General features: G+C 39.9%; 1 protein-coding gene across 1 annotated transcript in view; it reads left to right on the top strand.

Annotated features, from left to right (window-relative positions):
* The window catches only part of LOC104253465 (histone-arginine methyltransferase CARM1), a 79,549-nt gene that overhangs the window by 50,690 nt on the left and 5,340 nt on the right, over positions 1–23,519 (top strand). The window contains exons 7-11 of the mRNA XM_059833509.1: positions 12,836–13,013; positions 15,397–15,487; positions 19,737–19,818; positions 21,350–21,435; positions 22,798–22,887. Of these exons, the coding sequence (XP_059689492.1) occupies positions 12,836–13,013; positions 15,397–15,487; positions 19,737–19,818; positions 21,350–21,435; positions 22,798–22,887 (527 nt within the window). The remainder of the gene's footprint in view (positions 1–12,835; positions 13,014–15,396; positions 15,488–19,736; positions 19,819–21,349; positions 21,436–22,797; positions 22,888–23,519) is intronic.

The raw sequence follows: 23,519 nt of genomic DNA, 5'->3' as shown, positions 1-23,519 counted from the left end.
GAGTAAAGAATTTTGACCGATAAAGAGAAGATACTGTAGATACTGGGGAATAGTGGCTAAAATGTCAGTCCAGTTTGATAATTCATAGATTTTTGGTTGTTTCCTTCTACTTCCCCAAATGGGACTCAGTTTTCATAAGAAATATAATAGACTTCTATAGTCGTAATTTCTTGTGAAAACTTGCTCACTCATGAACTGTATTGCAGATCAGCTGATCTATTAACACTTGATATGTTTAAGAATTTAAGTTTATACAGTATAAAGATGCTTAGCCTTAGGTATATTGTTTGTCATCTCTTAATATTCCACAGTGGAATTTCATTAGTATGGTTTATCAAATATCTGGATTATGAGAGGAGCATTACTTTCCATCTATTTCTTCTCTCATTTCTGTATGGATTTATTCGGTTCTTCATCTGTTTCAGATATGTGTAATAATGTTGAATGTGAGATTAACAAGTTGTGTTCCTTTTTTCTATTTTTTCTGTTTTAATACAAAATACTTGAAACCAATACAATGAACTACTGACTGAAGGGAAATTATATTTGAACAATGCAAATTAATGATTTAATACTTTTTACTGAGAGATTTGTTGGGTTTACAGTAAATTCCTATTTATGATTGGAGGTTTATTTTGAAAGAATTATAACAAAAATTTAGCATTACAGTGCAGTTACCAGAAATCAGATGTCTATTTGACAGTGTTGAAAACTGTGTACTGTGCACAGATGTGCAATGGTAGAATATCTGAAAAGTGTGTTGGAGGGAAAATTCATAGCAGCTGCTCTATTAGGAAACATACTGGCTGTTGCTTAGCCACTCATTCATTTTAGATATTCACAGAAAAATCTCTCATGTCTGTGTCACTGTGTTCTCTGTAGTAGTTGGGTGGCTTTTTCACAGAATCACAGAATCAGTACGGTTGGAAAAGACCTGTAAGATCATCGAGTCCAACCTGGGGGGGGGGGGGGGGGGGGGGGGGGGGGGGGGGGGGGGAACACCACAAAACCCACGCCACACAACAACAATAACAAGCCACATTGGCAATACACTTGTATTTCTGTTTTGTTCCATGGCCTCATTAAGCTGTTCAGAAATGGTAGACAGACCTGAGCCTCTTTGTTATGGTTGTCTATATGTCTGACATAATTCCAGTTAAGCTCATACAGGTTTACACTAGATGAGGGCTTTTTTGCATTTAGACTAAAAATGACAACAGAAGATTAATTCATAATATATGTAAATTTATAACACAAGTCATTATTACAGTCCAAAGACTGTAATATTTATTCCCTATTGCTGTTGTCCTATGCTGAAAAGAATAGCATTCAAAGGAGTTCTGAATATTATTGTCACCTTTTGTTTACTTTCATGTCAGTCTGGTTACCTATTAGATACTGGTTTTTTACTAACACAGACAATAGTTTCTGCCTGGCATTTGTGTATCCAAGGCTTACCTGCTATCTTTTTTTCCTGTTTCAAAAACTTCAACAGAGGAGAGAGGAGCCCTATGAACCTTTATCACGACTCTGCACCAGTTTTTCTGTTCTGTGACTCCATGTTTTGGATATACAACTGCCGGCAGCTGGTTCCTGCCACATGCAGTCCATGGTAGGGAAAGAAATTTGAAACGGATCTTGCCTAACAAACCAGTTTGTAATAGGGAGGAAATTGTGCAGAGTGAATGATAGCCAGTGCTCTTCAGTGGTCTGTGCATGATGTGTGAGATGAAAGCAATCTCAATCTGCTAATTTCACTATTGCAGTAAATCCTTTGCCAAAAAAATGGTGAGGAGCAGAAGAAATAAGGCTGAAAGTGGCTGGTGCTGGTAGTTGTTTTGTCTAAACAGGAAATGTGGTTTTAAGCAGCTTATCTAGGACCAAGGGGAAACACTAACACTAACAGACTGGAAAAAACGTGTATGTAGAGCACTTGGATAAACAGAAAGAGCGAACTACTATGCATGAGGAAAATGTGATTGTATTGTGGAGGTCAGCTAGTGATGAGATCATTAAAAGTAAAAATAATTACTTCTGGTGAAATGCTTGTCTGTCTGTCATGATATGGGACATGAATAGTGAGTCGTTACATGTAAGACTGTTATTTAATCTGTTGCAATAGCCAAACATGAGGGAATTACTTTAATGAAAGACAATTAACCTTGAGTGGACTGTTACAACTCCTGTGAGGGTGCTCATGTATGGGTGGACTCAGTTTGCATGCAAGACTCATACAGGAATTCAGAAGAGCATTTGATGTGCACTGGGGGCAGTCTTGCAAAGATTCTGTCTCAAGCATCATAATGTTTGCAGTTATTTGCTATGTAGTGTTTAGGTGATACTTGTGTGCACCTTACTATCTTCTGTGCAATAAATAAATAAACTGCACCTGTTTTTGTTTTCTGTTATTTAGATTAAAAGACTTTAAATGTATTTAATTATGTGGTAAGATGTCTGCTGTCTTATCTGGTATGTCAGATACTGTGTGGTGGGGTTTATATGGTACGGTGATAACGCATACTAAAACTAAAGGAGGGTAGATTCACATTAGATACAAGGAAGACATTTTTTATGAAGAGGGTTGTGAAACACTGGAAAAGATTGCCCAGAGAGGTAGTAGATGCCCCACCCCTGGAAACATTGAAGGTCAGGTTGGACAGGGCTCTGCTCAACCTGATCTAGTTGAAGATGTCCCTGCTATTGCAAGGAGGTTAGACTAGATGACCTTTAAAGGTCTCTTCCAACCCAAACCATACTATGATTCGATGATTCTATGAAAAAGAGGACAGCAAAACATTTGTAGTATGTTGTCATTGCAAAAGGCAACTATATAAAAACCTGGCAGCATATGAGTTTCTCTCTGAGGGAAGATAGGCTGTGGATTTCAGCTGTTAAGCTGAATACAGACGTATAAGTGCTAGGTAGTCACTTCTTCTGCAGACTAAAAAGACCCAAGACCCTCAGCCTTTCCTCATAAGAAAGATGTTCCAGTCCCCTAATCATCTTTGTAGCCCTTTGCTGTACCCTCTGCAGCAGTTCCCTGTCCTTCTTGAACTGGGGAGCCCAAAACTGGACACAGCACTCCAGATGCGGCCTCACCAGGGCAGAGTAGAGGGGGAGGATAACCTCCCTCGACCTGCTAGCCACACTCTTCTTGATCCACCCCAGGATGCCACTGGCCTTCTTGGCCACCAGGGCACATTGCTGGCTTGTGGTCATCCTGTTGTCCACCAGGACTCCCAGGTCCCTTTCCACAGAGCTGGTTTCCAGCAGGTCAGCCCCTAACCTGTACTGATGTGTGGGGTTATTCCTCCCCAGGTGTAGTACCCTACACTTGCCTCTTGAATTTCATAAGGTTCCTCTCTGCCCAACTCTCCAGCCTGTCCAGGTCACGCTTTCATGTGTCTGGTGTGTCCACCACTCCTCCCAGTTTTGTGTCATGAGCAAACATGCTGAGGGCACACTCTATCCCTTCATCCAGGTCATCAGTGAATATACTGAACAGGACTGGACCCAGTACTGACCCCTGGGGAACACCACTTGTTACAGACCTCCAACTAGACTCTGTGCCACTAATCACAACCCTCTGAGCTCTATCAGCCAGTTTTCAATCCACCCCACTGTACATTCATCTAACCCACACTTCCTAAGCTTGCCTATGAGGATGATGTGGGAGACAGTGTCAAAAGCCTTGCTGAAGTCAAGGTAGACGACATCCGCTGCCCTCCCCTCATCTATCCATGCAGTCATGCCATCATAGAAGGCTATCAGATTGGTCAGACATGACTTCCCCTTGGTGAATCCATGTTGACTGCTTCTGATAACCTTCTTTTCCTCCAGATGCTTTGAAGTGATGCCCAGAATGAGCTGTTGCATCATCTTTGCAGGGATGGAGGTGAGGCTGACTGGCCTGTAGTTTCCTGGCTCTTCTTGCCCTTTTTGAAGACTGGTTTCCTCCAGTCCTCAGGCACCTCGCCTGTTCTTCGGGAGCTTTCAAAGATGATGCAGAGTGGCCAAAAAATTTTTGACATGCCTTGCCAGGTTTAATTCCAAGGAGGCCTTGGCTTTCCTCATTTCATCCCTGCATACTCCAACATCATTCTTGTAATCTTCCCAAGTGGTCAGTCCCTTCTTCCACATACTGGAAACTTCCTTCTTCCACTTGAGCTTTTTCAGAAGCTGCCTGCTCAACCATGCAGGTCTCCTGCTTCCCTTGCCTGATTTCTTGCTCTTAGGGATACACTGGTCCTGAGCTTGGAGGAAGTGGGACTGGAATATCACCCAGCTCTCTTGAGCCCCCCTACCCTCTAGAGCCCTAATCCATGGGATTTCTCCAAGCAGTTCCTTGAGGAGATCAAAGTTAGCCCTCCTGAAGTCCAAGGTTGCAGTCCTACTTGTTGTGTTGTGCATACTGCACATGATCCTAAACTCTATCTTCTCATGATCGCTACAGCCAAGGCTGCCCCCAACCTTAATGTCCTCCACCAGTCCCTCTTTGTTTGTCAGTACTAGGTCCAGTAGTACACCTCTCCTTGTTGGCTCCTCCACCACCTGAGTCAAAAAGTTATCAATAATACACTAGAGGAACCTCCTGGACTGTACGTGCCTGGCTGCGTAACCTTCCCAGCAGATATCAGGGTGATTGAAGTCCCCCATGAGAACCAAGGCGTGTGACTGTCATCAGAAACAACATAATGGAAGTACAGAGCTTTACAAGTAGGTTTCTGCACCCCAGAAAGCCAGCTGTCTTGCAACATTCTTACCTCTAAATTGGAGAGAGATGTTTTTGATGGATAGACTGTTAGATCGATAAGGAATTGGTTGGATGGCCACATCTAAAGAGCTACAGTAAATGGCTCAATGTCCAAGTGGAAACCAGTGATGAGTGGTGTCCTTCAAGGGTCTGTACTGGGACCAATACTATATTATATCTTCATCAGTGACCCAGACAGTGAGATTGAGTGCACCCTCAGCAAGTTTGCAGATGATGCCAAGCTGGGTGGTAGAGTTGATATGCTTGAGGGAAGGGATGCCATCCAGAAGCACCTTGACAGGCTTGAGGAGTGAAATCCATGAAATTCAACAAGGCCAAGTGCAAGATCCTGCACCAGGGTTGCGGCAATCCTCAATATTGGTATAGACTGAGGGATGAATGGATTGAGAGCAGCCCTGTGGAGAAGGACTTGAGGATACTGGTGGATGAAAAACTGGACAATGTGCACTTGAGGCCCAGAAAGCCAACTGTATTCTCAGCAGCATAAAAAGAAGTGTGGCCAGCAGGTTGAGGGAGGTGATTCTGTCCGTCTACTCCGCCCTGGTGAGGCCCCACCTGGTGTACTTCATCCAGCTCTGGAGTCCCTGGTACAAGAAAGACATGGACCTGTTGGAGCAGGTCCAGAGGAAGGCCACAAAAATGGTCAGAGGGCTGCAACACCTCTTCTGTGAGGAAAGGCTGAGAGAGTCGGGGGTTCTTCAGCCTGGGGGAGGCTCCGGGCAGACCTTATTGCAGCCGTTCAATACTTAAAGGTGTCTTAGAAGAAAGATGGAGAGAGACTTTTTGTCAGGGCCTGTAGTGACAGGACAAAGAGCAATGGTTTTAAACTGAAAGAGGGTAGGTTTAGATTGGACATAAGGAAGAACTTTTTTCTGATTAGGGTGGTGAGACACTAGAACAGGTTGCCCAGAGAAGTTGTGGCTGCCCCATTCCTGGAATTGTTCAAGGTCCAGTTGGAGGCAGCTTTGAGCAACCTGATCTAGTGGAAGACATCCCTCCTTACAGCAGGGGGGTTGGTCTAGATGACCTTTAAAGGTCCCTTCCAACCAAAACCATTCTATGATTCCTTGTATTCTTTGGAACTAGTGTAGAATAAACATCTCGTTCATACACTCTTAATTTACCTATATATTTAAATGGCTTGGCAGTTCAGATGAACTCTAAAGCTTGGACCAAGCCTTATATTTTAAGTTCTGAGGTAAGTGTAATTACTCCTGAGATCTCCTGCTACGGGAGGTCAGAAAAGTGACTTATGATCTTGGATAAATGCAGCTGCTGCTGTGGTGCAAAATCCGAGCAGGTGGAGTTGTGTAAAGCTTCCTGATAGACTGACTCTACTAATTTGACTTTCTTTTGCAGCTGTGTAACTCTACTCTTATCTATGACAATTGATGATTACAGCCAATTAAAGGCTCTGTCACATTTTTGCTCAGGGGCTTGGATGGTCTATCTGTCAGTCTTGCCATTTGCTTTTGAAAAATGCACAGAGAATGTCTATGTCAAATTAACTTTGTATTTCTGTTTGGGTTTTTTGAAGTGTTCCACAAGGGCATGTTGTTAACACACACATATAGTTTCACCTACATGAGTCCTCTGAGTCTTCTATGTAGTGAGAAGAAGTTATTCTGTTTTCTCTGTATCCCCCAGCATTCAGTATGTTAATAAGTTTAATTACAGCAGAACGTTAAAACACATAGTTCTTAAAACTCTCTAAAAAGTATGCAGTTGCACAATTAGATAGAAAGCCATTGGACTATTTGTATTTCAGTATTAAGGACGGTGTCAAGCTGTTTACTATTTTGGCAGGGTTCATATAGCAGTGCTTGCACAGATTATCTTTTAAATCTCTGTGCAAACTTTGACCTGTTTGCCATCTTTGGGAGTCTTTTGGCAGTAAAATTTTTTGTTTCCAGAGTTTTGCTTTTGTTCCATGAGGAATTTTGCAGATTTTTGTTTGGTCTCCAGAGAAAACAGACTCCTGATTTTCATTAAGGTTGGATCCTGGTGTCAAAATAAAAAAACATTTTATGATATTTTATAGTGTTTCATGATATTTCTGGGGGAAGTCATACTGAAAAAGCTTGAATTGTTCATAGCTTTGAATGATCCATGACATCAATCATCAGGCTTACGGAACAACAGCTGGACCTCTTTTTGTGTCTCTGTTTCATTGCGTAAGAAATCTGCTGTGTCTGGATATAAAACTGGACCTTTCATGAGGAGAGATGTATGTGAGAAGTTTCTGCTTACCTGTATGTATTACAGAGATCAGTTTTGATCTGTTTTTTGTCAAACCAACCCTTGCTATTTTACCAAAGACTTTTCAGCATTTAATTTCTGTGAATACTGCATGAAAAAAGGTAAAGGAAAAACCAGCCAGAACACCAACATGGCCACATTTGGTGGCAGACAGATGCAACTAATTTGAAGTGAGTACATATACAAGATACAAATTTAACTGTTTGATTTTGTTTTAAGGTATCAATTTTATCCTCCATCGCTGTAATCTTGCCTGCTTTCAAAGTCTTCTGAAATCCAGGAGAATCATGATAGAGTGCAGCTGTTGAAAACAACACACTCCTTTCAGTCATGGACAAAATGATAAGTTACTGGGTGGAATTTTTTTTTCCCCTGGATTTTGTTTCCTTCACTAAAGTTATGAAATATTGAAACTACTTCACTTCTTTTGTTCAAACACATTGTGCTGACCATAACTTGGTGATAGCAGGAATTTATGAAATAATGTGTGGAAGGTGGAAACTTTGTCAACACACCCACTCAGATGTACCTCCTCTGCTTTTGACACAGATTTGCTATTGATTCCCAAATGCATTAAGTCAAAAAGCTCTACTGCCATCACCCTTAGCTGCTTGTTCTTCATTTGCCAATTTAGATTTTTTTAAAAAGGCACAAAATTTGCTAATATTTAAAACAGAATCTTCAATTTAGATTAGTAAAAACAGCAAGCTGTCAAGATGAAGATATGGGTTGAGTGTTTCAGTATAAGAGGCAGGCAACTGAAGAAGAATACAAGGACCTCGTTAGGTCATGCAGAGAGGGAATTAGGAAGGCAGAAGCCCAGCTAGAGCTCAACCTGGCCACGGTCTTGAGGGACAAAAAAAAATGTTTCTATAAATACATTAACAACAAAAAAAGAGTCAAGGAGAGTCTCCATCCTTTATTGGATACGGCGGGGAACATTGTCACGAAGGATGAGGAAAAGGCTGAGGTACTTAATGCCTTCTTTGCCTCAGTCTTTAATAGCCAGACCAGGTATCCTCAGGGTATCCATCTCCCCCAGCTGGAAGACAGGGATGGAGAGCATAATAGGCTCCCCATGATCCAGGAGGAAGCAGTTAATGACCTGCTATGCCACCTGGACACTCATATGTCTATGGGGCCTGATGGCATCCACCCAAGGGTGCTGAGGGAGCTGGCGGAGGAGCTTGCCAAGCCGCTCTCCATCATTTATCAACAGTCCTGGTCAACGGGGGAGGTCCCGGACGACTGGAAGATTGCTAATGTGACGCCCATCTACAAGAAGGGCCGGAAGGAGGATCCGGGGAACTACAGGCCTGTCAGCCTGACCTCGGTGCCGGGGAAGATTATGGAGAGGCTCATCTTGAGGGCGCTCACGGGACACGTGCAGGTTAACCAAGGGATCAGGCCCAGCCAGCACCGGTTCATGAAAGGCAGGTCCTGCTTGACCAACCTGATCTCCTTCTATGACCAGGTGACCCGCCTAGTGGATGAGGGGAAGGCTGTCGATGTTGTCTACCTGGACTTCAGCAAAGCCTTTGACACTGTTCCCCACAGTATTCCCCTGGAGAAGCTGGCGACTCGTGGTTTAGACAGGTGCACTCTTTGCTGGGTAAAAACCTGGCTGGATGGCCGAGCCCAGAGAGTTGTGGTGAATGGGGTGAAATCCAGTTGGCGGCCGGTCACAAGCGGAGTCCCCCAGGGCTCAGTTTTGGGGCCGGTCTTGTTTAATATCTTTATTGATGATCTGGATGAGGGGATCGAGTGCACCCTCAGCAAGTTTGCAGATGACACCAAGTTGGGCGGGAGTGTTGATCTGCTTGAGGGTAGGAAGGCTCTGCAGAGGGATCTGGACAGGCTGGATCGATGGGACGAGGCCAACTGGATGAAGTTCAACAAGGCCCAGTGCCGAGTTCTACACTTTGGCCACAACAACCCCATGCAACGCTGCAGGCTTGGGGACGAGTGGCTGGAAAGCTCCCCTGCAGAAAAGGGCCTGGGGGTGTTGATCGACAGCCGGCTGAAGATGAGCCAGCAGTGTGCCCAGGTGGCCAAGAAGGCCAACGGCATCCTGGCCTGTATCAGAAATGGTGTGGCCAGCAGGAGCAGGGAGGTGATCGTGCCCCTGTACTCGGTGCTGGTGAGGCCGCACCTCGAATATTGTGTTCAGTTTTGGGCCGCTCACTACAAGAAGGACATTGAGGTGCTGGAGCGTGTCCAGAGAAGGGCGACGAAGCTGGTGAGGGGTCTGGAGCACAAGTCTTATGAGGAGCGGCTGAGGGAACTGGGGTTGTTCAGTGTGGAGAAGAGGAGGCTGAGGGGAGACCTTATCGCTCTCTACAACTACCTGAAAGGGGGTTGCAGAGAGGTGGGTGTTGGTCTCTTCTCCCAAGTGACTAGAGACAGGACAAGAGGAAATGGCCTCAAGTTGCGCCAGGGGAGGTTCAGGCTGGATATTAGGAAAAAGTTCTTTACTGAGAGAGTAGTGAAACATTGGAACAGGCTGCCCAGGGAGGTAGTGGAGTCACCCTCCCTGGAGGTATTCAAGGAGCATGTGGATGTGGCATTGTGGGATGCGGCTTGATGGGCATGGTGCTGTGTGGTATGGGTGGGTTGTTTTTGGTGTGGGTTGTGGTGTGGTTTGTGGGTGGTTTTGTTTTTTTTGTGGGTGTGTGGTGTGGGGGGTGGGGTTTTTTTTGTGGTTTGTTTTTTTTTTTTTTTAATGGTTGGACTTGATGATCTTACAGGTCTTTTCCAACCTTAGCGATTCTGTGATTCTGTGAAGAGGTGAAGTTTGTTTAAGGGATATCTCTTAAATGGCATGGCCAGTATTCCTGCCTGAGCAGCAAAGTCATATCGGTGATGGCAGAAATAACTTTCTATGTTTAAAACCATAAATTCATGAAGGTGCTGCAGAGGGTGAAGTAACTTAATAATCCTGTCAAAAATAAGGTCAGTTCAAACAAGATGTAGGTAGTTATGACAAAGAGTTATTTTATAGCTGTTAGCTTATAGCCCCCTCAAAGTGATTTATTTAATTATTTATTTTTAAATCTCAGTTTTGGACTAATATTGCCTGGGAGTAGAAGATAACAGTATTTTATGTGCATTTGATATAATACGCTTGTGTTCTGTATCTGTTGTAAATTATTTCTGTTACTTCTGTAGAATCTTCCTCTTGTGCAAAAGAGATGCATGAAATTTGTGGGAGACTGTACCTCTTCAATATTTCACGTCAATTAATTGATTTTTGCTTCTGTTCATGTGATAATGAGCCACTAATCAGAGTTCATCAATGCATGGTAAATTTCAGTTTCAGAAAAATCATCTTTGTGTTTAAAAAAGAATTTTTAAAAAAATTTTTAAAAACCATTCAAAACTAGCTTTTCATTGCCACCAATCCAGCTAGATATGAGCTGTTAACTAACTCTAATTAAACAGCTGTAAAAATCACAAAATATAGGTGGAATAAGACAAGTGATCTTCTCCCTGCAATAAAGGAACGTGTTAATCTAGTCTGTCTCAGATATGCATGTAAAAATACTTGCTTAAACTGGCATTCACTGGCTTCCTGACAATCTCGGTACACAGACTGAGATTTTGGCAGATGCATAATTGCCTTGATTCTTTAGACCACTGTCAGAGCATACTGGTGAGATACTGAGAAGAATCTTGTGTGAATAAGCAGAGGTTTCTGTTCCCTGAGACTCTGTGGCCAAAACCTGACATCAGTTAAATGCATTTTTTAAAATGCAGTTTCTATCTGTGTTAAGCTTCAGAGGGCCAAAAGCACAGGGAACTTTAGCTTTCCCAAGTCATAGCTACACTTCAAAGGAGAGGGTTAGTACTGACAGTGTTTCTTTGAATTTTCTTTCTTTGTTTTTGCTGTATCTAAGGATAGGAAAGCAAATAAACATTGATGATTTTTTTTAAGTTGTGTAATAATAATAGTAATGTGGAACAGCAATGAAAAACTTTTTCTATTTGTCTCCATGCAACTATTTCCAGTAAAAGTAAAAGTTTTCGTAATATAAGCATCTCCACTGCATGGGATAGAGATGATGTAATATTCTGCTGCCCTCTAGCCAACTCTGTGAGTTCTCTGTCCCAGTCTGTCAGAGTCTGAAACGATTTAGGCTTCTTGCCTTTGTATATCCATGCTGCTGCTGAGCTGTTTTTTGACAGTTAGTTTATGAGCAAAATGATAATTGCATTTCCAAAATGAAATCACATCATGTGTCTGCTCACATAGCCTCTGGTCTAAAGAACTTTTAAAACAAAATCTCTCAATCTCTTCTTAGAAATGGATACAAACACTTGTCAGTAAAAGAAGCAGCAATGTTATTTACCTGATTTATAACATGTTAGTGTGCAATGATTTTTGGTTTGTTTAGTAGTTTTGTTATCATATTAGCATGTGGTTTATATTGGCAGGTATGGCTGAAAATCATTAATTGTATCACTCAATCAAGCTTTAATGCTTCAATCCTTCACACAGATGTTATCTTTATTAGGTTAGCTATAAGCAAAGAAGGTGCTATAATTCCACTGGAGAGTGTTGAAAGGTATGTAATAGGTAGTATTTCACTTCATTTGAAGGAAGCTAAGTAATTCAAAGATTTGATATAGGACCATAAAATTATTAGGACCTTATGAAGTATTCTGGTCTGTTCTTTAAGTTGTTCTGGGTTGGGTTTTTTACTAACTGCTTTAACATATTCACGTTTCAGTGAATTAGCCAATAACAACATTAGTCTCTCTTGCTCTAGCTACAATGAGTCATAAGCTTTGTTGCCGTTACCTAAGACCCAGTTTGTTTTGTAAAAGGTTTGCTCAAGTAATTATGCACTTCTACTGATGTTACAATTACACAAGTGCAAGTACATGTGTGCATACTTTTTTTTCAATACAGATCTCCTACTGTGCCTTTACAAAGGATGCTTTATAGAATCTCCCAGCAGACACCTCAGATTAGTGTGAAATAATTGTTTCTTTATAAGTTTATGCCAGAATAACCCAGATTCTACTCATTATTTAAACATATTTAAACATAAACATATTTAAACATAAGAGATAAGATACTTTGCCGTATGTCTGAGTACAGTCCAGCTAAATAGGATATGCATCTATGTGTAGAAATACAGATGCTTTGAAGAGGTTGTTCTTTTCCTTAATAACTTGCTGTAGGGAACATAAAATTTTAGGTCCATTTCTTCTGTTCATTAAATGTTTTGCTCCGATGTTCACTATGCATATAGAAGCGGATAAATCTCCAGCATCCTGGCTCTAAGTACTGGCCCATTTGAATGCATTTATGTGAATATAGTGCTATGCTCCATTTATGCTTAGAAATTACTCACCGCAAACTTTTCAGTTCTTGAGTTTCTTCATCCTTTCATGACTATGTAACTCACTCAAGAACAGTATTTTTAAAAATCTGAAGAATTATAAAGACCCTTTCTTTGTAACCTTCTGTATTGAATTAAAATATCCACCTTTTCCTGGTAGATATTTTTTCTTGTAGATATTGATTACAGTTATATCTTACAGGACAACAGTACTTGTACTGTCACTTGCTGATTCCACACAATGCATTTCTTTGAGTTTGCTCCAGTGAGCCCCAGTCTTTAGAAATTTTGGTGTAGCAAGGAAAAATATATTACCTTTCTATTTTATTCCCATTAACAGATGGAGGTAGTTGGTTTACACTGCAGGGGCTTTAATTCTAATTAAAGATCTCTGATATAAATTCTGCTAATCAAAAGAGTCAACACTTGCTGTGTGCTTTTGTTTTTCCTCCAGCTGTTGGTGAGAAGCAACAACCTTTCTGACAAGATCACAGTTCTGTCTGGAAAAATCGAGGAGATCTCCCTGCCTGAGAGTGTTGATGTGGTAATTTCTGAACCGATGGGTTATATGCTGTTCAATGAAAGGATGTTGGAAAGTTACCTCCATTCCAAAAAATGGTTAAAGTCAAATGGTGAGTGTGTCACCACAGTTATCCCCTGCATAGAGAAAGGAAGACAAAAAGATTCTGAAAGAAGAAAAAAAAGACTTGAATTGGTAGTCCAGGATTGTCTGGTTTTATACCCTTGTTCTAGCTCTACCATCCACATTTAGGCGCCCCAGGGGAATTAATATAATGATATTATATTAATTCTATTGTACTATGCTGTGACTTCTTGCTGTTTCACAGGGGAAATAGCTTTTGAGTATGCTGGTGTTGCACTGCTGAGTTCTGCTTGGGTTTTAATCTCAACCTGCTGCTTTATACACTATGATACAGCTCTCTTGCAACTTATCACAATAGATGATAGCACACTAGCCTCAACTGCCACACAGTGGAACTTAGATGAGAGCAGAATGGTCAAATAGGATGAGGGGTTTTTTGTGGAAAAACTGTAATAGAAAACTGCAAAGTTCAAATTGTTTTGACATCCTTTCATTGGGCTTCTCCCAAATACCTTATTCTAATACTTGGATGTTGCCTTTTGAGTGACATGTGAGAGATTCACAGCATTCAGTGCTCTGTATTTCATCCCTCCTGTCTTTGGAGGAGTTTTGAATGGAATCTGTAAGTTCCAGGGCCTCACGAAAATTTTTTTTGAGAGTCAAATCTGAGCATCCAATTGCTGAATGATAGATCTTTCTACATGAACTGCTGAAAATGAACTATGAAGTCTCACTTTAAAAGACTTCTTTGAAAGAGACCTTTCTCAAGTAAAATTACTGCAGCATGGAAGTTTTTGAAGTATGGGCTGAATCTGTGTCTCAATACAGGGAGCTAATGACTTTGCTGTTGAGTTGTTTTAAACTTGCAAAGCACATTTGGGTAGTATTTTTCAAGTCAGTCACTGATCTTAAGTCTCCCATTTAGATTCTTAGGGCCCAGTTTCAGAGGAGGGCTTCTGAAAACTGATCAGTGGGCAGCTGATTTTCAGTTTTAAATGAGTGAATGCTTTTAAAGATATGTGCCTAACTTTCTGATTGATCACTTGTACAGTGGGGATGAATCACCTTATGTGGTGATTATTAAACTTAATGATTGTCTAAGAAGTGAGCTGAAATGGTGACATTTTGAGTAAGTTGCTAATATTTAGTACCAGTTAGGTTTGGAAGCTTTCTGTCCCAAATCCTCTGCAAACTTGTTAATATTCTCCCCACAACCAGTTTTAAAAAGCATGCCTATTTTGTGAGTTTGTGTTGTTCTTTATTTAAATTCCTGTGGACTACATCTCCTACATGATGTACGTACAAAAGGAAAGCTGTTTCCTTTTCCCTCCCCTCCTCTACCTGTCCTCCCCTTCAACTATGCATTGTGTTTTATGTCAGATTAAAAAAGGGTGAAGAAGTATTGTCAAGTGTAGTTCAAAATGACTAGGCTTTGTTTCCTGCTTCCATTGACACATGCACAATAGAATACAAGGGCTTTCTTTTAAGCTGCTAGGCAGTCTGATGTACTGTCAACAGAAAATAATGGAAGGTAATTTCTCTGGTTTCCCAAGCCATTAGAGTGCAATATCCTAATGAAAATGCATTCTTGCAAACTAGTAGGTCAGGATTTCATTCCCTGCTCTATCACTGATTTGCCACTTCATGCAAATAAAATTCTGTTTCTCAACTTCAGCATCTGTAAAAAAAAAAAAAGGTGTAACATACATTTTTGTGTTTCTAGAATTTTCAGTATTTACTCTGAATTTCTATGAGTTTCATGGATAAAAGTCTGAAGAATGAAGTGCATATAACTACTTCATTCATTAACAGCAGTTCTTCCAAATTTGACCAAAACCATACCCAGCAGTTTAATTCAAGATCAAGTCTGAGCTTTAATGCAAATCTTTCACACAGGTGTTATATTTTTTAGGTTAGCTATAAGCAAAGAAGGTGCTATAATTCCACTGGAGAGTGTTGAGAAGGTATTTAACAGGTAGCATTTCACTTCATTTGAAGGAAGCTAAATAATTCAAATATTTGATATAGGACCATAAAATTATTAGGACTTTATGAAGTATTCGGATCTGTTCTTTAAGTTGTTCTGGGTTGGGTTTTTTACTAGCTGCTTTAACATACTCACATTCCAGGAACCCATATATTAATGAAACTAAATGTTAAGAAATCTGAAATGTGTGACAATTACTGCTTCTGAACTGGGTTTCTCGCTAGTGAAGACATTCCTGTAGAGATGACTGTGGGACTATAGAATAACAGAATATCCTGAGTTGGATGGGACTCATGAGAATCATCGGGTCCAAGTCCTTCCTCCACACAGGGCAACCTTTACATTAAACCGTGTATTTAAGAGCATTGTCCAAACACTTCTTGAACCCTTGCCCTTCTACTTTATATTGTCTTTTGTTTACTAGGAATGATGTTTCCAACATACAGTGACATTCATTTCGCTCCTTTTTCCGACGAGCAGCTGTACATGGAACACTACTCCAGAGCAAATTTTTGGTAATGATTATTTATGCTATTTTATTTTTATCAAAGAGTCAGTAGGAGTTAAAAATTAAACCAGTTCTTTGATTCAGCATAAACTGTCAGTCAACGTTGGAAGAGAATGCTTTTATGTTTTCCATGTTCATTTCTGCTCTGGCCCTCAGTCATACTGTTTATTGTGCAAGTCTGAAGGTTCTCTCAGGAAGTGCTAGAGCTGACTGGGTCTCTTGAAAGAGAAATTGACTCCATGGAACATCCATTGTGAGAAAAAGAATTGACTGTGAACCAGGTGCTAGTGTTTCCTTTGCTCCATGAAAGCATAGTACGCTGGGGATGGTGATCATTGTATCGCCTGAAGTCCCAGATGCATAAGCACAGAAAAGATTCCTTGGCAGTCTTCACAGAGAATAAGTATTAATTCCCATGTCCTGAACAATTTCCAATTTGGTAGCTGCTTTCTGTCCACCTAAATTTTTCATGCACCTTTAACTAGAAGTTGTACCCTTTTGCCTTGGAGTGTCCTGCTGCTACTATCCACTGTTGAGCTGTTGCTGTGCTCTCTATAGGAGGAAACATTTACAGCAATATTCTAATCAGGAGAAATTGAGATGATTCCATTTCAGCAAAGGGCAGGATTATTTTTAAACATCTCCAGTCCTTCATGTGATACAGATCAGTTAATTTATAAATTAGCCATTTATAGATTATTATTTAAAGGTTTTGGATAAAATGTACTGTGGAACTCTGGGGTTAACTGTTTTTAAATCTTCTGGCAGATTATAAATGCAGTCTTTCAGCTTGCAATGTGGAATGTGAACGTTAAGTGGACTTCATCAAATCTCTTTGTTGGTTTCTTAGATTAAAGACGTAAGTTTTCTTCCATGCCCAGGTTATGCTATAACTGCTCATACTTAGAAGGTTTCTTCTGGCTGTCTCTGAAGTAGGGCTATGACAAAATCTTACTATTTCCGTAGCAATTAAAGGACTGAGAGAAATTTGAGTGATTTACATGCTGAATCCTGGGCTGGCGATGTTACTTTATACAGCCAGTTTGTGCTCTTTTGCCTTACTGTGTAGGTTGAGCCAGTTATGAAATGTTTGCATTGTAAGTTTACCATCACAAAACCTGCAGCAATATTTTTCTATGTCAAGAGACTGAAAAAAGAATGTAGAAGTGACTTCTGATAAGTTTTCACATCTCAACTGTCATTGTGGTCCCTCTTCTCAAAGATCCTGTTATTTTTGCTTATATACATGACATGTCAATGATATACAGTGGACTATAAATTACAAGACTGAAGCACAATGTTGTACCACGATGCAGATTCTTCATCACTTAATAAAGAAAATAGATACAACTTAGCAGTTTGAAGCAGATATACAGCTTTTTTTCCCAGGTGTATACAGGACTGGATGTTACTTCCAATATGAAAGCATTTCATTTCAGACTGCTTGGGATGCTTCATCTTCATTTGTAGTAAATGTAAGACCTCTGTGGAATACCTGTGGGGTAGCTACAGTGTATGTGTGTCTAACTCCATGAACACTGACGTATATGGTAATGTTATTGTGGTGGGAAAAAATCTGGTGCCTTTTTTTGTTTAAGAATTGTACAGTGGGACTGAATTGTCCAGCTAGATTAGGTTCTCATAGTTTGTTAACACAAATACACCATCTGCATTCTAAAGAAAAAAGAGAAGATAACGTCATCTGTGTCTAGCTGGCATGATTTGATTCCAGGTATTCTACATGCATACATTTAATAAGCCTAATTGTCTGTCAACCACTGCAAGGATTTCAGAGAATTGCATAAAGGGGAAAAACAGATTTTTCAAGTCTGCTTTACTATCTAATTTCTCTTTGCACCAAGAATGTTTTTGTCATTGACGTTATTATCACAGACTGCAGTAATACTTTGCAATTATGATAGCAATCAGGTCGGGATCTAAATCGCAACATACTGCAGTCTTTCCTCCACCCATCTTTGCAAAAGGATGTCTCCCATTTTTGACAGATCTTTTTATTATCTACTTCTAAGTTTTTTTATGCAAATGTTTCAACCAAACTGACCACAGAAATGTTGCATAATTACCCTTGATGATACTACTTGTATATCAGGTTCTGTCTGACACATTCCTAGACAAAATAGTTTGTGTGTTTACAATATAATTTATTGCTGTCTTGAGATGTCCCCTGAGCAGAGGGTTATAGTATCAGTCCTCCTATCAGTCCACATAGTTGTAGTTTTGTGTGGATGTATGCCCAGGACATTGATTGTGCAAGAGAATTGAATACTCTTGAGGTTACTAAGTGCTCTAAAGACCAACAAATTAGTGTTTCTGATGTCTTCAACCAAATGTGTGATCAAAATGTTATGAGTTAGAGTGCAGTAGTTCTGCTTCTGCACTGCTCTAGGACATTCATGTTCTCAATATTAAAAGGTCCGGATATCCTGATAGGTCCAAGAGCTATAAAAGTCCTATTTCAGACAAAGCATTTTCTCAGGGCTTTCTTGGACATTTGAAGTAAACCATCAGGAACTAGTTGGTGACAGCCTGTGATTTGCTAAGCTTCAAATTCCAGGCCTCAAGAAATAACTTTCATTCATTGTCCAGCTTTGTTACTCAGAACAGAAGATGTCTTTTGAGTGTAATAAATCCTTTCCTATTTAGCTAAATCTATATCCCATGTCTCAGAGATTGGATACAGTTTTGGATCCAGTTGGATGATAGTACTTGAGCAAAAGACTGAAAGAAAAATCTAGATTTGCAATTTGAACTTTCATCTGGTAAAGGCACCAAGACTTTAAAAAACCTTCAAAATCCCATGCAAAAATCATGCTGTGTGTTCTAACATTAGATGCAGCAGTTAGCATAGCCTGTTTACTATACCAAGGAAAGGCTACATGTTTCTCATACGCTTAGAATTATTGTCTTGGATCTGTATAGTAATAATAATTATAAGACTGTGTAAGTATGTTTTGTTTCTCTTCAGGCCTATAGATTGGCTTACTGTTGTGCTTCAGAGCCACATATTAATTTGTATTTACCAGTAATCATTCCTAAAAGTGTGATAATGTATAGTCTACCATAGAAGAGCAGACTGCTCTCTTTGTTGGTGAAAACCTTGCAAAGATAGAAAGATACAAAGCATAAATACACAGCAAGTGGTTAAAAATAGTATGCATGTTGTCTGTGTTTCTCATCAGTGATAAATAAGCAACTCAATTATACATTGCACAAACGTATGGAAAAGGGTAAAAGATCACTTGCAGTTAGTGATGTCACCTGATTTCCTCTGTTGTGCTTATTTGAGTTCTTTCCTTAAAGATGTGTTCTCAGCTATCTTTAAGGCATACAGTCATCTGGGCATCTTCCTTTTATGCAATTAGCACAGAACTAGTAATGCAGAATTTATCAGTATTAAAGGGATATTGCCAGATGAGTTTAGACTAACTCATCCACTTTGTAAAAAGTTATGATAGTTTAGGAGTTGTATGATGTAACAATGAGGACAGATATTTGAAGTTTCCCTTTTTAAGTGCTTCTGAAGACTTGGAAGGCTTGACCATGGTTTTGTATCTAGATGACACTTCCATCACAAGGAGTTGAGCTTCCTTGCTGTTTCCTCTTTCCATCCCCTTTTGTTTCTGTTATCTGGAAGTAAAGATACCTATTAAACTTTTCAATGAGTTGATAAGAGGGTTATATGCAGGAGGAAGATTACTGCAATCATGTATATTTCATTTTCATACTGGAAATACTCTGAATATACATTAAATGCACATTTGCATAAATTGGTAAGATAAAAATACTACTTTTTTTCCCATTCAGTTGGTGTAGGATGACCTTTAATGTCAATAAAAAGGAACAGACCTGTAATACAGGTGTCCTCATCACTGTTTTGATTTATACAAGGTGCACCCCCAATTCTGGAATAGCTCAGGATCACAAAAGTAGCTTAAGAGTGCCTCAGCCCTTCTCCCTATTCTCTGCTTGCTGTGTGGATTCCTTCAGAAGCATAGTGTGAAATGTCTCTGTATGTCCGTTTGAGGGGATCATGTCACCTCAGTGCTGTACAGGGTGTCTGTGGGGAAGGTAAAGTAAGCTAAGGAGGGCTGCAATTTGGCCTCTTGACAGACAGGAGAAAGGGAAAGAGGTGCTTAGTCACACTTCACCTGCCATTTACAGTTATTGTGCCCAGTTCTGGTTGGAACCCAGAAAAAATATTTTTCCCTAAGCATTTTTTGTGTTACTGTTTCTAGGTACCAAGAATGCTTTTATGGGGTCAACCTGTCCAGTCTGCGCAGTGCAGCTGTGGATGAGTATTTCCGACAACCTATTGTGGTAGGTTTGTATGTCTGGGGGGTATTTTTTGTGGTTTTCCCTCTCCCTATCTCATCCCCTCCACAAAATCCTACAGGTACAGTAGCATTCCTGTTTAACAGAGCTCTGTGGCTGTTGAGTAGACAGCCAGGAACTAACACTGCAAGTGTGAACAGAGCTGCTGTCAAAGGTTAACTACTATATGTAATATTCCTGGTTTTGGTATGAATAACAAACAGATGTGTAGAGATATGCACACATTAGGAAGCCACAGTATGTGAACAACCATCTTCCTAACATGCAACTGGCTTCCCTCAGTTTTTCCAGTCTCTTAAACAAGTGACTTGACCTTGATTTTTCCCTTCCCATCTCTGATCCACAAATTAAAGGAAAAGAGAAAGCAGCCAAGCAAACAAGTTTCTGTATTATGAAACAACCTTTTTTTAATCTGTAAGTATCTTTTATTTTATTGGTAGCTTGGATCTAGCACCTGCCGTTCTCCTTCTTTCTTTTTAGTAAATGTTTAGGTGCTACCTAGTTAGAAAGAATGCAGGAGAAATCCTTCTTGCCTCTCTGGGGAAAACACCTAAACAATCCCCACCCCCCACCCCAGTATAATGCTTCAGTGTAGGTGCAATGAAAAGGTTCACCCTCAGAAATTCCACGGCAGCAAATCTTGCCTAGCTTTAGGCTAACTAGTTTAAGTAGCAATAGCCATGTAGCTGGTGTCACATGGAGACCCTAAAACCTGTCCAGAAATCTGGAAAGATCATCAGACTACTGATGTGACCTTCTGCACTCAACTGGTTTTAGTACTTGAAATAGACAAGACAAAACTCTCATTTGTCTTCATGAATTTCAGCCATATCTTCGACTATAGCATGGTCATTCTCAATGCTGGCTCTTTGGCTTTCAGTTAGAGAATGGAGTAATCTGTAGGACTGTGGCACATACTTGCATCCTGTATGAAGTACATGTTTGGCTTTGATTTCTCAGCTTGCTTCCTCCCTTGAAGATCAGAAATGCATTTCCTAATGAAAGCCACATTAAATTGTTATTTCTTTTAAAAAATCACATATCTCATTTGCTTCCCTTTACTCTGTAGATGATAGATTTTAGTTCTTAGATGGGTTCACTGGGGGCGGTGTGATACAAGCCTTTATATTAAGAGTTTGCTTTACTTATAAAAGAGCTTGTGAACAGTGATAGGTTAGGATTAGTATATGTGATTAAAGAAAGAAAAATCAAGGGAAAAGTTTTTCTTTGCTGACTGACTACTCCTAACTTTTTTCTAGAAGGCAATCTGTATTAAGCAATTTTGCTTCCTGTACTGTATAATTTAATTTTCAAGTATTTCCATACTGTCTTAGTTTGGCTTACCTAACTGTGCAGTGCAGAAGAGCACATTAAAATGTGTGTAGTTTAAAAAAAAAAACAACCCCAAATAAACCAGCTAAATAAAACCGCCATTTTTTTTTACAAGTGATCAATTTCTGGACAAATTTTATTGTTTCTTGGTTGAATATATATATATTTTTTTTTACCCCCATAGGATACTTTTGATGTGAGAATTCTGATGGCCCGGACAGTGAAGTACACCGTTAACTTCATGGAAGTTGCTGAGGAAGATTTGCATAGGTCAGCAAACACCAGCAATCTACTCTTAATCTTTCATTTTTGTAGCTGGCTGTTGATTGTTGGTGCCCAGAGACAGAGGAAGCTTTGGTGGTGGACGTAGAGGAGGGAAGGTGGCATGCCAGAATGATTAGTACACCACTCGTAATGGACCAGAGTGTTAATCTGCCTGACGATTTGTCTAGCATTAACAGAGAAGCCTGTTTGTGAGCCTGTGAAACACCAGAGATCAGTTCACAAAATTTTCCTACTGAAAGAGATAAAATGGGCTCTGGAGGACAGTATTTACTTCTTAGCATTATATGTTGGGACACATTTAAATCTAGTTAAAAGGCAATTTTTGGTTTTCTGTGTAGACATCCTAAAACACCTTGTCAAATGTTGTCATCCCAAGCTGCCTTGCTGAACTCTTGTGTATCTCTGTTTTAAGTATTTTCCAGTCTAACAGGAGTCAGCTGTAACTCTTTACTTCCCTCCAGAGCTCCTTCAAATCTTTAGTTGGAAAGTCTTACATATAAACCAACCTGCATCCATTGTGTCCCAGAATGACAGCAGAGAAGCCTCTGTCTCAGTACATCTGTGAAATAAAATGTACCGTATGGGAGAACTTGAGGATGTACTTCAAGTGCCTGCAAGACACTGTCATAAGGGGAAAATATCACAGACTGTCTTTGAAACTCTGAACCCTTGTTGTTTCAACATGAGTCACAACTAATTGCATAAATGACATGGTCTACTGAGAGAGAAGAATTGCTCTAAGAGGGGGAGGCAACTGGAGAATTGCTTTCCAGTTTCACCTGGCTAGCATTGACTTCCTTCAATGGTTCTCAGAACTATCATGTTCATACCTGAATGCAAATGTTATGTTTCTGCAAGAGCGTGTGAGATTTGGGTTCAACTATATAGCCAGTGATAGCTCTTGCTCAAGCAGCTCAATTTTTCCTTCTGGCCCCAGTAGTAGTTCTGTTTGTTAAATTTGTAGTAGAACATTTTCCTCTTCAAAATAGTATTTAAACTAAATCCAAGTCCTTCACTGGAAATGGCAAATTTTCCACTGGAAACACTGAACTCCTGTATTTATAACAGTTTACAGTGTTGTCACAAATGATGCAGGAACACGTGCAGTGGCATATCTGATTCTACTATCAAATGAGGCACACAAAAAACTAACACCTAAATCAGTGCCTTTGGTTAATTCTATTGACACAGAGAAAAAGAGCATATCCTTCTAAATATATGGAAAATTGAGACATAAACTGATGAATGGGAATGGAAATACATAAATCAGTACAAGGTTGGTTTCTGGTGGAATTTCCAGTACTTTTTGGAAATTACTTTGGCAGCATATTGTTTTTTCTCCTACAGAGTGGAAATTCCTTTTATTTTCCAAATGATGCAGTCCGGACTAATCCATGGCCTGGCCTTCTGGTTTGATGTGGCATTTGTAGGATCACTGTAAGTACTTTTTCCTTCTTTCTATGAAATACTAACTACAGGGAAAAAAAATCACATCTTTCATACAAAGTGCACCAGAATTAGACCTTTATCTGGTGCTGACCTTGTTTTTAATGTATTTCCGTCATTTTAAAGAAATGATGCCTTCTAGCGGTAACAAGAAGTATGATGACCTAGAGCTAGTGTTATGACTAAATGGTGGTGATCTTGCTTCCCATTGATTGGGGTGCACATTATCTATGTTAGATCACATACAGGAATTGTTGAGGGTCAAAATGCACTGTTCCACACAATACTGATCTTTGTAATATTATATACCTTTCTGTTTTACATTGTAAGTAAAGCAGCAGCATTTAAACATGAGCTGGATTTTCCCATTTGGGCTGGTCTTGTTTGTGGGCAAAAAGGAGAGCAGGTTGCAAGTTCCAGCTAACAAAATGGAAATGGAGAAAATTTCACCAGGCTTGAGAAAATTTTTCACTGCAGCACGAGGCATTTATTTCAAAATGGGGACATTCATGTGGTATAGTTAAGTAGGTGAAAATTAGATAAACTTGCTCAGGTAGTCAATACATAGATTTCAGCTATCTGTATATAGCTCTTAGTTAAGATTTGTTGATTTCCCAGTTAAA

This window comes from Gavia stellata, chromosome Z, assembly GCF_030936135.1.
Source record: "Gavia stellata isolate bGavSte3 chromosome Z, bGavSte3.hap2, whole genome shotgun sequence".
In the NCBI taxonomy this organism is placed as follows: domain Eukaryota; kingdom Metazoa; phylum Chordata; class Aves; order Gaviiformes; family Gaviidae; genus Gavia; species Gavia stellata.
This window is presented reverse-complemented; position numbering and strand designations above follow the sequence as displayed.